The 15,814-nt window shown below is 43.7% G+C and overlaps 2 protein-coding genes across 2 annotated transcripts; one reads left to right on the plus strand and one right to left on the minus strand.

Annotated features, from left to right (window-relative positions):
• The first annotated feature begins 606 nt into the window (after nucleotides 1-606).
• Nucleotides 607-9,680, plus strand: fam89a (family with sequence similarity 89 member A). Its single transcript, XM_030110616.1, has 2 exons — nucleotides 607-989; nucleotides 3,403-9,680. Exons 1-2 carry the CDS (start codon nucleotides 741-743, stop codon nucleotides 3,661-3,663), a joined length of 510 nt encoding a protein of 169 aa, XP_029966476.1. The 5' UTR covers nucleotides 607-740; the 3' UTR covers nucleotides 3,664-9,680.
• Nucleotides 9,681-11,643: 1,963 nt separating this feature from the next.
• Nucleotides 11,644-15,237, minus strand: arv1 (ARV1 fatty acid homeostasis modulator). The gene is made up of 5 exons (XM_030110240.1): nucleotides 15,097-15,237; nucleotides 14,768-14,887; nucleotides 14,087-14,240; nucleotides 13,785-14,009; nucleotides 11,644-11,923 (listed from the first exon to the last, which is right to left on the minus strand). Exons 1-5 carry the CDS (start codon nucleotides 15,190-15,192, stop codon nucleotides 11,793-11,795), a joined length of 726 nt encoding a protein of 241 aa, XP_029966100.1. The 5' UTR covers nucleotides 15,193-15,237; the 3' UTR covers nucleotides 11,644-11,792.
• Between the last annotated feature and the right edge of the window lie 577 nt (nucleotides 15,238-15,814).

Genomic DNA, 15,814 nt, shown 5'->3' on the forward strand with positions numbered 1-15,814 from the left:
GTGGGCCATATCTCCAGCCCCCCACCTGCTAGCCCACCACAACAATAACCTTCAAACCACATTGTTCACACACACACACACACACACACACACACACACACACACACACACACACACACACACACACGCACGCACGCACGCACGCACGCACACGCACACGCACACGTTTTTAATATATGTTGTCATCAATAATTTATATCTTAATATTTTCAAATAATCACATCACATTATTATTGTGTTATCTTAATATGTATAAATATTTTAAAGTTAACAACATAAAATTCTATATTCATCATTACTAAACAACCTGATTAAACTAAATATTATATTAGTGTTTATAAAATGTTAGTCATATTGTAATGACCTATACTTTATAAAATCATATTAGTAATTACTATGAGGGAATCATTTTTATTTATTATTTATTATTTTTTCCAAAATATCACCTTAAGTCTTGCCTTAAATGAATAGAAAAATATGTATAGTTTTAAAACTGTAAAGTCTTAAAGCATTAAACGTTTTACAATAAGCCATCGAAAATATGAAGCGTGCTTTTATTGTGGCGGTGCCAGCGGAAGTGGGCGGTGTCCTTTCAGAGTAAACTGTTTGTGTGTCAGCGAGTGTATCAGTGTGTGTGGCGTCGCACGGAGCCTCGTCCCGCTCTTCCTCCTCCTCCCAGCGGCTCGTCTCGCTCCCCCAGGCCGGATAAAGACGCTCCCTGCGCGGCGCCAGCGGAGGACATGAACGGGAAGTCGTCGAGCGGCTCCCCGGGCGGGATGGCCTGCATCGAGGGGCTGCCGCCGCTGCCCAAGAGCCTGAGCGGGCTGCTCAACTCCAGCGGCGGCTCGTGGAGGGACATGGAGCGGATGTACGTGAAGAAGACGATGATCCAGGACGACCTGAGCCGAGGCCGGAACAACGCCGACAGCCTGCTGGCCAGCAAGCCGGCCAACCTGGACGCCGCGCTGGCCCTGCTGCGGAAGGAGATGGTGAGGTCCCGGCCGAGCACGGCGCCTCCGGCCCGGGGAGGAAACACACAGAGTGCCCCCTGTTTTCTGTTTTCTCCTCTTCATTATCCCCCTCCGCCGAGACGCTTAATCCCCCAGCCGGGCCAGAGTCCGGCTGGAAACAGCCCGCTTTAACGCTTTCTGACTTTCACCCGGTTTAAAGCGGATTTTGACACACGGAAAGAGACTTTTTAGGCTTTTTACGGTGTCCCGGGCAATTCGGCAAAGATTTTATTTTACAGTGCACAACTTCTTATGTGGGTTTTTTAGACAAAGCAGAATAACAAAGTCAAATTATTTATTTATTACACTAGTTCTGAATAGAGTACGTACAAGATAACAAATGAATGTTAATTTCATACTTTTTTTAAACTTTGTAAGCTTTTCATTGTGGGGAAATATAATAAAAGATTTCCTATATTAAAACTGATAATAATCAATAAAAAAATCTGCAAAAACAAGACATTTTAATACAGAAAAAATGAATTTATTTAGCTTAATGATGATGATAATAAACTGGATACATTCTAAAAATGACAAACATATCTAAGTGTATTTATTTAAATACATAATTATTTTTTAAATAACGAATACATCATAATATGAATACATTCTTAAAATATGTTTCAAACAAAAACGATTTGTGTTTAAAATATAGACTTTCAGCGAGTTTCTTTACATTAAACAACAACCTGGATAAGTTCAGGAAAATATACAAAAAGTGGAGTTATTCAAATAGAAATTACTGGCATTATTTCTAAGTTAGAAAATAAATAATAAACTGCATAAATTCAGAAAATGATAACATTATTTAATAAAACTTAGTAGTTCTGTAGAAATGCTAAAAATGTAAACTTTCATTTAATTCTTTTAAATAAAAAAGTTAAAGCAGTAGATCTTAACAATAATAAACTGGATAAATGTGGGGGAATAAGGAGGATAATAGCAGATTGTTAAAATAATATCAGTTTTAAAGATATGCTAAAAAATAATCCTTCAAATGACAGTTTAAATACTTATTCCTTAACAGTGTGTACGAGTAAAAAAAGTGATCGTTGTGGTTTCTGAGCTCATTTTAAATCATTTCAGCTCTGGTGTTGTTTGCTTCTCCAGTAATCTAATCCCCGAGATTTAATCAGAGTAAAACACTCATTCCACTGATTTCATCAGTCAGATAATACGCAACATTTAAATCCCCTTTTTTTTTAATCAATTACAAGTGAAAGTACTGATGTTAAAGAAAAACTCAGATACTTTGTGCCAAATATTTGAAATTTCAACATTTATTGTTGTAAATTTCCTCTTCCTAGCATGTAAAGATTTTCAATAAACTTCTATTAAAACAAATATTTGATCGTCCAGTCTGAAACTAGAAGTCACTGAAGCCGTCTTCACCTGGATCACCACGTGACGACTCGAGGCCACGCCCCCCTGCTCCGTGGCTGTACTTTGGGGTTATCGTGCTCTTTGCAAACCGGTAGTTTTCACTCATGCTTCAGTTAAAGTTTCGCCACCATCAGTCGGAGAGAAAACGAGTTACCGACGGCGACTTGACTGGAATTAAATCCGGTGTTTTTGAAGTCGTCCCACCTGAAAGTTACAAAGTAACGACGTAAATACAGCGGCGCCGGAAAGTGCACTGTCACTACTGCGTTTCATTATGTAACACACACACACACACACACACACCGCTGCACCAACGCCCAGCCAGACACCCAAGTCGGGCGGTAAAAACCCCCGCAGGCGCAAAAACTCTGAATAACAATGGCCGCCGATTGTCAGAGATTTCCTGACATGATTGCACAACAGTGAGTCCGGTGTCAAATTACCAGTGGTTGTGCATATTTTTGTTCCATTAGATTCGTGTTTTACATGGTGCCTAATAAATAAAGCTGAATTGCATTGGAAACTTATTTCCATGTATGGTCATTGGTCGTTGAGGCTGATGTCAAATTACAAGTCGCCACGCTGGTCTTTGTTACATTAGAGAGGAATGACTGATTGATTTTGATTGACCGGGTTTGACCCTCAGCCTGCGGCTTAAACTCATGACCATAAATGGTCGTTTCCTTTCCACAGGTTGCTCATGGGAAACCGTTGAGTTGAGTTCTTCTCAGTAGAAGCGTCTTGAGACGACGTTGTTGTACCTGGCACTATATAAATAAAGCTGAACTGAACTGAAAATAGAATTCCATGTATGATCATTGACATTGAGGCTGATGTCAAATTACAAGGGCAACAGTTCAGGATGTTTTTGACGAGCAGAATTTGATTAGAAACCATTACCATAATTTATTCATTTATTTATTTTTAAGTGTAACTGAGGTGTCGCTGGTCATAGCACCAGATTTCCCGCCGGGGTTTTGACCGTGGTTGTGTTGCTGCCTTGCTGCAGGTGGGGTTGCGCCAGCAGGACATGTCGCTGCTGTGCCAGCTGTGGTCGCTCCACGAGTCCATCCAGGAGTACAAAGGCAGCGCCGCCTCCAGCCTGATGGAGAACGGCTACTTCGACGAGGACGACGAGTACTACCCCGAGCCCGGCGCCACGCCCACCGGCGAGCAGCCGGACGGCGGCGACGTTGACGGGGCGGCGCCCAAGAAGGGCGTCGGCGTCGGGAAGGACGACAGCTGGGACTCGTTCCACGTCACCATCTGAGGCCTCCGGTCCGGAACCCTTCCTCTTCAGGCCGAACCCGAACCCGCTCCGGCTGCCCGGCAGTTCTCTATCTTCTCTTTGTTCTTCTGCAGCGCGACCAGGAACTGCAACAAACCGCTGGAGCCGAGTGTCTGGATGCGTGAGCCCCCAGAAACACTCAGGAGTTCCAATAAAACCGACTCACCAACTCCCATTTACTCCGGATTAGGCAATATATTCCAGCTTTTTATAAACGACGCTCCTGCTGCTTCTGTATTAGCGGTTTAGCTAGCAAGTCACTACTCTTTTTTTTTTTTTTTTTTTTACTACATTTACAAAAATATATGAACAAAGTTTTATTATTTATTATATAATATAAAAAAACAAAACAAAACAAAAACGACTAAATAGTTGCTTCTTTTTCGCTCTGTGGATGTTTTTGTAAGACGCCGCTGCCCGGATACGACGGCGCTTCGTATACAGACTGGAAATCCCTTGAATTGGGACTTGAAGACATTTCTGAAGAGTCGGTGGACTTTTCGCAGACCGAGTGTGTGTGTGTGAGTGCGTGTGTGTGTGTATGTATGTGTGTGTTACTTATATATGGGGGGAATCAAGAATCGAAATGTGAAACGTTACAAATGCTGGAAGCGGCGTTGACTTTGGAGTTCCTGGATTTTGGTTTCGTCTGGTTCCCGATGAGGTGTTAGCAAAGACACTAAAGGAAGCGGCCACGCCCAGTTTGACCTCGAGTATCGGGACGGTGGCGTCAACTATCAATCACGGCAATGAACCCCAGCGTGAAATAGAAAAACATTCAAAGAGCCATGCCCTACGTTCAAGTTCTCCATCTGAAAAGACGTTTCATTGATCAAAACGACAAATCAGAAACACCGAGTAGCGGGGATGTCCCGATCACACCGTACGGAGTATCGGCCAATCCCGAACGAACACTTACATTGCTATCGCTATACTGTGGAAAGAGTTAAAGAAAATAAGTAAAACGTTTTATTTCGGAAATCTAAATTTGCAGTAATCTGCATTGAATGAAACTAGCTTGAAACGGTTCTCGGGTGCCGCTCGGTGCAGATCTGGACGACCGAGGTGGGACTGTCCTTCCAGACATGCTAGCCGCTGGATCGCTAATGCTGCTTACGTTGTGGCACTACTCGTCCCGTTGTAACCGCTGACGTCAAAAAGATCGGCGAGGTGATCGGTTGGATTTCCAGATCGATCAAAGATGACTATTATCCGCTCCGATCGGGACATCCGTACTGCGTACCTTTCTAAAAGGCATTTCAGAAACACCTGATCGTACTAATCGAGTATTGGCATTATCCTGTCCAGTTAGCTAGCAGGAACGTCTGTCTGTTGCGTTGAGTCTTCTTAACTATTGATCTTTTACTAAAAGTGTTGCGTCGCAGCAGCTTCCTCAGTTTGAAGGTTTGCGAGCGCTTTAGGTGTCGTCTCGTCTAGAAACTAATGACTAGACTGTTTTTCTATCAGAGGAGTCTGGTGGAACGTCGAGGCTCTTCGCAGGTTTGCGGCTGCAATGCTAAAGCTACGAGCAATAAGGAGTTCAGATCTCAGCGTTACGACAAACTCCTTGACTTTCATTGGGCGGATTTACGCCGCTATTCTCTCACGGTTCCCAGGGTTCGAGAGCCGGGTTATTTCTGAGCTTCACGTTTCAAGAGAAGACAGAATATCCAAAACAGGAATGAGTTTTTAAAATGGCTGTTAGTTGGATAACCAGGAGTTTCCCTATTCGCCGTGATTGTCTTATAGATTTCACTCGCCAATTTGGAATGTTTTATCAAATTCACGCTGTCGGGGAGAATCAAGTGAATGAATTGTTTTCTGGTTTTATCAAACGGTGCTTTTACGACTATCAGGAGCAAAATTTACATGTGCGACACTGCAAGGCTTTGATAATATATATTTTTTAGGCTAAACAACACGTCTGTTGGATAGTTGTGTCGTTTTTGACGTGATCAGACAAAACGCCATTAATCAGGTTGTGGTTGTTGGTATTTTCCTTCACCGTGTTTGTACTTGATGCAACTCGCAAGGGATAACTTGTCAAACTTCAGGAGCCTTTGCGCCCAAAAATTGTGAATTTTGGAGGAAGTTGGCGCCACCTGTATACCCGAGTTGCTAGCTAGCTTCAGGAAGTGAGCACCGCATGTATACCCGAGTGCTAGCTAGCTTCAGGGAGACTTTGCTATAAAGCTCAGCCTGGTGATGAAGCACCCTGAATGGCAATAATCAGTGTCTTAACTAGCAACATTCTTTGAATTCTCACCAGCCGTAGCTCTAAACTCTGTAGCCAGAGAACTTTGTGTTTTCCGTTGAATGAGCTAACACCGGTTAGCACCGAGCTAAACAAGCCCGAGGCACGTACCAAATCTGAGCGCTCCTACACCTGTGCATTCCTTTCCGGGGTCTCGGTTTCAGCCTGAGTCTGTAGCAGATACCGAGTTTCCTCTCCGGGTCAACTGAACTAAACGGGACTGTAACAGATTCCAGAGGATTGCTGGTAATTGAAAACACGTGATCGAACCGACAGACACTTCCGAACCCAGTTCTTTGCGGTGAAGACCTGTGGAAGTGCAGATGTTCTTCCTCGGTAGTTGATCCTGTAGCGTCTCGCACCACCACCACCACGCAGCACCTAGCAGCTGCTCTGTCACTCAGACGACTCCATTACTTGACTCTGTGCAGTTCTCCACCCCCTCCACCCCTCACAGACCGGTCTGTACAGACCAGACGATGTTGGTCCACTATTTAAACCCAAAGACAAGTACAGCAACACATGCTGTATTTGGTTTATGGTGCTGAGGTGGACCAAATCCCAACGCTGACACCCAGAAACGGATGGTATTTCATTCTAAAACGATGTCTGACGTCTCGAAGAATGTTTGTTTTTTTTGTTTTTTTTGCGAGTTTACCTTGCAGCTGATGAATGGAGGGTAGCGTCCTGTGAAGGCAGGGATGCCCGCCTTCTGCTGTCCACTCAAAGATTGTGAGTTCCCGAAAAGATTCAAACGTCAAACATTGTCCGAAGCAAGCTGCAAGTCAAATGTGAAGTTCTGTCTTTAAAGACCCCGCCGAACGCAGCCCATGTGGTATTTAACACACACTAATCATATACTCCCGTAATGGGGGCGTGTTCAGGGCGTGATTGACATCTTCTGTCGCCAGTGGTGGTGAAGGTCAATGAGATCCAGCCGAAAAAAACAAACAGATGGATATAAAGTCCAAAGACGCTACAGAAAGTGTGATTGTTTTTTAAATTGGTGGGTCTTTTAAAGAACTGCAGCTTGCCTACTATTCCAATTTCCATGTTTTGTACTTTAAATAATTTCACCGGATGTTAAAGAAACAGTTTGACATTTTGGGGAAAATGCAGAGAAAATGATTCAAAGTCTGTCGCACAACCAGTCCCCCCTCAAACGCCACTTTTGTACAATGTTTATAAGTGAAATTGTTGAACTTTCATACTGTTTTGGGTGCTTGTTTCCACGACAACGGTGATCGGAGCTACTGTAAATGCAACTTTTTGACAGCGCCCCAACTGTCTCCATGGAAAAAGGGCAAGAGGTAAATTTTGAAAACACTCTGTGGAAATTGAGGAATTTTTCTGACACTCTTGGTAGTTTTACGGTTGACGGTCACCGCAGCAACAGTCCAACCTGTTGGTCTGTCTATATGAATGTCATGGTCTCCCATTGTGAATGTTTAGGAAAAAAAAGAAACCACAGAACCACCTGGTAGCCCAGAATGAAACACTGATTTCCAGACGCTGCAGCTTAAACGTCAAACTATTCTAAAACAAAAACCTTAAATCGATGCATTTTCACTTGAAATGTTGTGTAAACTGAACTTTATAAACTTCAGATGAGACACAAGAAAGCAAATTCCCAAAATGTGAAACTGTTTTTTGCTGCATGTCAGTAACGGTTGCTTAATCTTTAACATGTACTTTCATGCTTTTATTCTGGAAGTTTCCCACATGGAGTCTGTAACCCTAAAGGAAACAAGTGGCCTCACATTGTCGCTGGTTTTATCATCTCAATGAAGCAGATTGAATGTTTTATTTTGCTGTTCTGGTCCCAGATTTAATGAAGCTTAATCTGAATGCCGCTAACGTTCAGATTACGCTTTTCTAACCCCGGCGTTCAATCATCGTGACGGATATTAATGCTTGTATTGGATGTCTGCTCAGTCAGTGCCTTGTAAAGCCGAAGGTCGGCGACCTGCGGCTTGCTGTCGGAGAACAAACCATAAACTGTCCGATCACTCGACGCGTTCGACGCTGCTACGTGTGGGAGTTAGCGAGCGAAAGGCCGAATCCCCCGCTGGAGGCGTGTTACGTCACCCCCGACCCGCTGAGAACGTCTTACCCAACCGGCGCCGTTGTGATCAAATCCAGTAAATCCCAGAGAGCCGATTAGGATCAGGCTCCTCCAGACGGACGGGGGTGCTTTCCACTGCTCCACCGCTCCACCGCCCGCCACAGCCTTAAGACCCGCTCCGGCCACGCCCTGCACGCCGCACCGGGCATTTTGCACTCGTTTGTGGTTGTTCCGCGTTAAGCCCCGCCCCCTAAAAACAAATCAAAGGACTACCTGATCATGGTAGAGTCGCAGGCGCACGGCGCTCCTCGCAACGAAACCCAGCACAAAACAGAAAGACCTTAGAGGAGCTGCAGACTGCACACCAGCAAACGTTCCACCCAAACTGTTTACCCATATCATTCCACTCGCACGTTCCTCCCACAACATGCCACCCAAGCTGTTCTACCCAAACCCTTCTATTCAAACTGTTACTCCAGAACCGTTCCTCCTAAACTGTTCTGCCAAAAATTTTCTCAACGAGACTGTTCCTTCCTCACCATTCCACCCAAACTTTTCCAACCAAATTGTTCCCCCCAAACCTTTCCCCCCAAACTGTTACCCCCGAACCGTTCTACCCATACCGTTCCACCCAAACCTTTCCTCCCAAGCTGTTCTACCCAAACCCTTCTATTCAAACTGTTACTCCAGAACCGTTCCTCCTAAACTGTTCTGCCTAAAATTTTCTCAACGAGACTGTTCCTTCCTCACCATTCCACCCAAACTTTTCCAACCAAACTTTTCCCCCCAAACCGTTCTACCCAAACCGTTCTACCCAAACCGTTCTACCCAAACCGTTCTACCCAAACCGTTCTACCCATACCGTTCCACCCAAGTCGTTCCACCCAAACCTTTCCTCCCAAACTGTTCTACCCAAACCGTTCCGACCATACTGTTTGCACCACACCGGTTCTCTGACTGCTTTGCCACAACTACAGTGACTTCTGTTTTCTTTTTTTATTGGATGGTTGTAACGTGGTGTTACCGTCTCAGGGTAAACGCGAGTGTTTTTGTGCTTTTGGCTCCTTATCCCGCCGCCCCCCACAATGTTCCCCTTCTGTTGTCATGGTTTGAAGAAGTAGCAGAAAACATGTAAATACGGCAGCGCCACCGTAACGGATTGTAACGTTTTCAGTGTTTTGGTGCAGGTCTCTCGTGACCTGTAAGCTTTGAACATGGACAAAATCTGTTGTAAATATCCCAGAATGCAATGCAACCACAGGATCTCCCACAAGTTAAACGACTGTTACTGTCAAAGGAGAACCTGCAGCAGCCTCAAAGACACGAAGTTGATACGACTACAAAACCAGTGCGAATGATTTTGTTCGTTCAGTCGCCACGAAATCTGTGTTCGCAGTCGATGGTGTGAACTTCCAGAACCTACGGGAATAATCTTCAGCGTAACCAAGAAAAACATCTAAAAAAACAAACAAAAAAAGCCTTAAAAGTATGAAAAATACCAGCTAATGTTTACAGCGTATTAATCTAATGAAAAGAGTGGTTTCCACGGGTTTGTGCTTGACGTTCAGTTCCTGTTGTGGGTCAGTGGAAATCCGTCATTCCTCCACCAACGACCAGACTACTGTTTTCTTCTGCTCTCATTATTACTCTGATATGGATTTAATAAAGTGATTGCTTACATGTCAGGCTCGGAGTCGTGTTTCCTACAGGACAGCAGGGTGAAGGGCTTTGAACCGCTAACCTTTCGATTGTTTTTTCATTGGATGTTTTCTGTTCAGAAAAAATTTTAAAACAAAAAGCAGAGTGGTTATTTGATTTTCATTCTAAGATTTGAATTTTAATTTGACACATTTTTCCTTGTCAGGGTCAGAAGTGTGTGTGTGGGGGGGTGGTTTTCTGTCTAAAACAAAAAAATGAAATCATTGGAAGACAGAAACTAGAAAAAAAAATTCATATTTTTCAAATGTAAGAAGGCCTTTTAAAGCACAGATCTTCCATTTCAAAGGAGTCTTATTTTGAAATGTCACATCCAACTTGGGTCATCTTGAAAAAAGCCTACCATCAGTCTGATATAGAATCAGTTTATGGCAACAGAGAGTTTTAATTTTGCCAAGGTGTGCTGTTTTGCTGGGCTTTTATTTTGAAAGACGCCATCAGTAACAGTAACTTGACTGAAGCTAAAGTGGCCGGTGAGTGTATGCATATTCATTTGGTCTACATGACACTTTATTTTGTAAGAAAATCCAACAAAATTAAAAAGGAAATTCTTTCTCCGAGTTCGATTCCCGATGGAGACGCTGTGGTGTGAAGCCAGTGGCTGCAGGAAGCCGCCAGGCTGAAACCTCAACAATGACTTTAAATTCAACTGGATGTTTGGACTATAGAAAGCTTCACACTTTGGGCTGAAAACTGCCTTCAAACGCAAAAACACACAACTTTAAACAAGCAATTGAAAGCACTATTAATCACGGTTAACTATGGAAATGATGTGATTAATAGCAATTTAAAAATGATCCTATAACAGCCTCAGTTTAGAGCTTAGAGAAAATTGGAGTTTTAAGTGTTTTTCCTGAGCAGAGCAGAAAAGACGCTGTTCATTGGGAATCCACTCTCTCTCTCTCTCTCTCTCTCTGCCATGGAGCCCATGAGCAGCTGCAGCATTTCAGGAAAGTTGCGTTTCCCCAGCTCCCATGGAGCCTGAGCGTCTTCCTGGGTTCAGACCGTGCTCCTCTCAGCTCCGCCCTGGGCGAGGACACTGGTCCACATTCCACTGCGGAGCGCCGAGTCCTCAGACAGCAGGCGCGTCAGAACAAGACGCTCCGCTTCAACCTGGAAACGTTCATTTCAGTCTGGAAAACGCCTGAAGCTCAGCCCAGAGGCAGAATCCCACCAGTTACAGGATATTAAATTTACAGACATTAGAACTTTTTTTATGAAAATACATTTTTCAGTATCATGTTGTGATTAAAATGACAACACAGGATTTTTAAAAGCTATGAAAACACATTTTTTCACCAGTGAAATAAATATTTAATAGGTCATTCTCCCTCTGGCCACTAGTAGGAGCTGCAGAGCAACGCATCAGCTAAATATCAGTTTATAAAAATGTTTGCCATAAAGTTAATCTACAAAATAAAAGCAAATTCACTCAATTGATCACTTTTCTGGAGCTACCGTTCTACTCAGCTCATCATGAAAAAAAAAAATCTAAATCTTCAATTATTACATTTTTAAAATATAAACATTGAGTTTCAATTCACGGTAAAGTCAGGCTAAACACTATCAGATATTTCACAAACTTTTTTTCATAAATTGTGCTTTTTTCTGTTTTTAGACTAGTTAAGTAGTTTTAATTAAGAATTGAAGAGATTTTAGTAAATTATCACAACTGCTAACAATCTAAAAAATCGTGTTTGACACAATATTTAGCTAAACTTTTTCTAATCCAGAGTTCAGAAATTCAGACTTTCTTTATCTCCCAATGGCGTTTCCCAATGAATCCAAACAGACTGGCATCGCTCGTAATTAAGTTTAAATTTTAAAATTTGAAAAAGATGGAAGAAAATGAAAATAAAAAAACATGTAATCCATAAAAATGTCAATCTGAAGTACAAACAGCAACAATCAGCTTTGGTTCCACGGTTGTGTTTTATTAAAACAGAACAAAACGGATCACAGATCTCAACAGAATAATTTACATTTCAAATCAGAGTCAGTTCAGGAGTGTAACGGTTCGGCGCCGGTGTTCTGATCGGCGCCGGTTGTACCAGCTGACCGAGTCCGACTGTAGCTTCAGTCCGACGCCGTCGCCGCGTCGAGGAAACTCCAGGAAAACGTCCGGCAGAGCCGAGCGACGCACGTCTCCGACAGCAGGCCGAGACAGACGGCGGACAGGGACAGGCGTCTGCTGCTGTTCAGAGTCACTGCAATCAGCCACAACATTACAACCACCTCAGAACAATCAGCCACAACATTACAACCACCTCAGGATCACTGTAATCAGCAACAGGTATGGGTGAGGACAATAAATAGTGGTGATATTTCACATTTAAGTGAAAAGCTGTCTCATGGACACACTTTAAAGAGACAATTCCAGTCTGAGCGGACAGGAAAACGGGCAAAATAGAATCAAAGTAGAGTTTTTTTAAGTCCTGCAGAAGCTCCCGATGTTACTGGGTTTACAAAGGCGACAGCTTTTTCTGTTGGGTTTGTTTAGTGGAGCGTGGAGCTCTGTGCTCCGTGTCTTCTTCTCCATTTTGGTGTATTTGTATGGCAGAGTTACAGCGCCATCTAAAGGCCTGGCATGTGAACTACATCAGCTTGAGTCATTTTCATGATTTCCTGTGGATGCATAGCCTCGTTAACCAGCCCCGCCCACTCCTCATCCACATTTGGATTTTGGAGATGAGCTCAGTCTGGGTCGGAGTTTTCACTCGGTCGTGAAACGACTGAGCCGATCAGCGTTGCTGCTTTTTGTTTTCAAATTTTTTTGGCGAATTCCGGTGGCTAAACCGCAAGTGACGCTATCGCTGCGCATAGCAGAGATGACGGATTTTAACTTGAACCATCGTCTGAAAGCTGCAATAAGTAAAGTCAAAGTGCCAAGCATTACAACAATCAAGCAAGAACAAGAGTCTGCGCCTGATGAGTTTCTAACAGGAAAAGATGTTTTCGTGTCTTTACGTGTAAGGATGCTAGAGCTAATGAGCTAATGCTAACCCTTAGAGGAGCTAACGCATTTTGATGACGTATTTGTTTTGAAGTGCTGATTGGCTGAAGTGCGCTGTCAGTCAAAGGAGTAACCGACGCCCCCTGCAAGAAGTCTCAATGGGCTTCTATCCAGACTAGTGGATGCAGGCCGCAAACGATTCATATTCCGGGAACATTTAGGCTCAAAGCTACTTTTATTCAACCAGAACGGTTTTTTTTTTTTGGTAACAGAAATGAGACAGATTTCTTCCAAAAGTTAATATGAGGATGTACAAGAAGCATCGTTGTGGAAAAAACAATTTCTATGCTTTTATTCACCTTTGAACAAAGGGTGTCATGTCCAGAATTATTCCCAGCCTTCTCAAGAATCCATAGAAGAGTCTTCACTAGTTATTACAGCAATCAAGCTCTTCCTGTAACTACTGAGCAGCTTGTTTCATGCTCGACCATCCGTTTTCAGCAATGAGCTGAAACTCTGTTGTTTTAAATATGTCGTCCATTCAGTCCTCATAGCCTGTCCCTATAAAGAGACACCTGTCTCCAGGGGACACTACCGCTTGGATTTTAGGGAGACCCCTCATGTAGAGGCTTTACTGCATCAGCATTGAAGACGGATCCGCCGCTGATAAACTGTTTGTGGCAGCATTTTGGATCCCAGAGGACATAATGAATGCCAACCGAGTGACAAGCAAGACACAGTCAATATGAAAGAAAATAATACTGAACACTGCAGCTAACACCAGCATGATGGACTGAGGACTGACAGGGCAGTTCAGGATTTGGATTGTTTGCACAGTAACAAAAAGAATTATTTGACTTTATTTGTGGAAAAAAGTTCATGCATGAATGCAAATTATAAAACTTTTCAAAACGCAGATATATTTTCCCTTTTCAGTTTTCTCAAAAGTAAAGTGAAAATCTCGTCTCGTCTCTGAGTGTCTCGTCACACCCCGAGCAACCACATTCCAGCCACTGCAGGAACACGTCAACTGCTCCACACACACACACAGACACACACACACACACACACACACACACACACACACACACACACACACACACACACCCTCTGACCTCTGATGGCCTGGGAGTTGGACGTGAGCACGAAGACCTCGATGAGAGCGATGCAGATGGGGGAGTAGTCGTGCTCCCAGATGACGGCCGGGATCAGCAGGACTTTGCCGTAGCAGGAGAGCAGCAGGGCTCGCAGGAGTGGGCGGAGCCTCACGGAGCGCCGCCGCAGGCCGCACAGCGCCGCCCACAGGAAGCACAGCACGCCGCCGCAGAACGCCGCCAGCTCTGAGGGACAGGCGCACACGGCAGGGGGGTCAGGGGTCAGAGGTCAGACCGGGGCCCGGTACGGAGCTGAGCCTCACCGAGCGCCGCCGTCCCGAACATGCCGTAGAACTCCCACTCCTTGGTGTAGCGGATGAAGTCCGCCGGGTCGCTGCTCTGCTCCGAGCCGTGCAGCCGAGACCACCGCAGGTAGGCTTCACACAGCAGGCAGAACACACACAGCTTCCAGTGGATCTGACACACACACACACACACAAGCACTGTCAGTCCCATACTGCCCCGGGAGAACACTTCGCTCTGAGAGTGCTGGTCTGCTGGAGGCTCCTGGGTTCTCTGAACGTAGAACAGGAGGCAGAGCTTTCATGTGGAACCAGCTCCTCGTCTGTTAGGGAGGCTGACACAGTCTCTGCTTTAAGACCTTTATAGTTACTACAGCTTACAGTTAGGGCTGCCTCAGGCCTCCCTGGACTGTTTTCTCAGTGACGCTGCTGTAGGCCAGGTCCGCTGAGCTTCTCTTCTCTCCTTTCTCACTAAAAATGTTTCACCTGCTCATGTGGAACTTGAGTGGACCTCATGTGTTACTTATCGAGTTTGACGTTGAACAGGATGTTGATCTCACCGGATGTTAATCCCTCAGTCAAGATGCTAATCTTACATTAAATTTAGTGTTGAACAGGATGTTGATCTCACAAGATATGAATCGCACAGTCAGGGTGTTAATCTGACATTAAATTCAGTGTTGAGCAGGACGTTGATCTCACATTGAGCTTGGTGTTGAACAGGATGTGTCTGAAAGCCTGAGTCTTGCACAGCAGAGCATCGATGAGGATGATGACCGGATCATACTCGATGTATTTGTCCACCGGTTTGTGGCACGAATCCTGCAGAGACACAGCATTATCACACTTTCCTGACAGAACTGCAGCTGCACCTATAAAATACCAGATAAAACCAGTAGAAACTAACAGAGAAACGTGAATGCAGCTGCAAATAAGAGGCGAGAGGAAGTAAACATCCGGTTTGTTTACATTTTGAGGATGGTCATTCAGACAGATAACTTCACACAAACCGATAAAAACACAAAACTTACACAGATTGTAATCTTCAGAATCCCGTTACTGTAATCCCGGTGAAGTTCTGTGGCTTTTTCGTTACATTCAACACACCTAAATTCTTCTATTTCCATTATTTAATGAGAAAACAGCTACAGAAACATGCTAACACATGACAGACAAATACCGGAAGTGACATCACTTCCGCCCGCCCGCCGCCTCCAAGATAAGAGCAGGTAACTTGCACAGCTTGTGAATGAGGTAATAAACCATAGCAATGAAAAGAAAAAAAGTCATAGCTAAAACTCATATATTATTAATTTATTAATTAATTCCAGGAAATTACTATACTCATAAGATATAATTTAGCAACATTGTTTCATTTGAAAAGTGCATTATTTATTAAAATAATAAAACTGCCAAACTATTGGTGTATGTACCTTAATTTATCTATATTTTCAAATGAAACTCACAATGTATGTTTTGGGTTTTTTTGTAATTTAATGACTGTGTTTTTGTTGTTCTATGGTTTGCATTTAACCATATATATAAAAAAATACAGAGAAATCTCAGAAATCCCCTTTTTCCAAGAATGTCCACTTTAACCTGAGAATTGTAACCACTTTTTTCCTCCCTTGACTTTAATCTCAGAATTCCCATCCAGATTCCTGACTTTAATGTCAGAATTCACACGTTTCCCCTCTTAATCCTGACGTTGGTCTAAAAGTAAATTTAAAAAGCCATTTCCCCCGAGAA

This window comes from Salarias fasciatus, chromosome 15, assembly GCF_902148845.1.
Source record: "Salarias fasciatus chromosome 15, fSalaFa1.1, whole genome shotgun sequence".
In the NCBI taxonomy this organism is placed as follows: Eukaryota; Metazoa; Chordata; class Actinopteri; order Blenniiformes; family Blenniidae; genus Salarias; species Salarias fasciatus.

Bases quoted from the DNA above. Each gene is read 5' to 3' on its own strand.
- fam89a (XM_030110616.1), top strand. From the start codon at position 741: ATGAACGGGAAGTCGTCGAGCGGCTCCCCGGGCGGGATGGCCTGCATC. The intron at 990-3,402 runs GTGAGGTCCCGG...GCCTTGCTGCAG, and splicing joins CCCTGCTGCGGAAGGAGATG to GTGGGGTTGCGCCAGCAGGA.
- arv1 (XM_030110240.1), bottom strand. From the start codon at position 15,192: ATGGAAATAGAAGAATTTAGGTGTGTTGAATGTAACGAAAAAGCCACA. The intron at 14,888-15,096 runs GTAAGTTTTGTG...GTGTCTCTGCAG, and splicing joins TTCTGAAGATTACAATCTGT to GATTCGTGCCACAAACCGGT. The intron at 14,241-14,767 runs GTGAGATCAACG...TGTGTGTGTCAG, and splicing joins TGTTCAACACCAAGCTCAAT to ATCCACTGGAAGCTGTGTGT.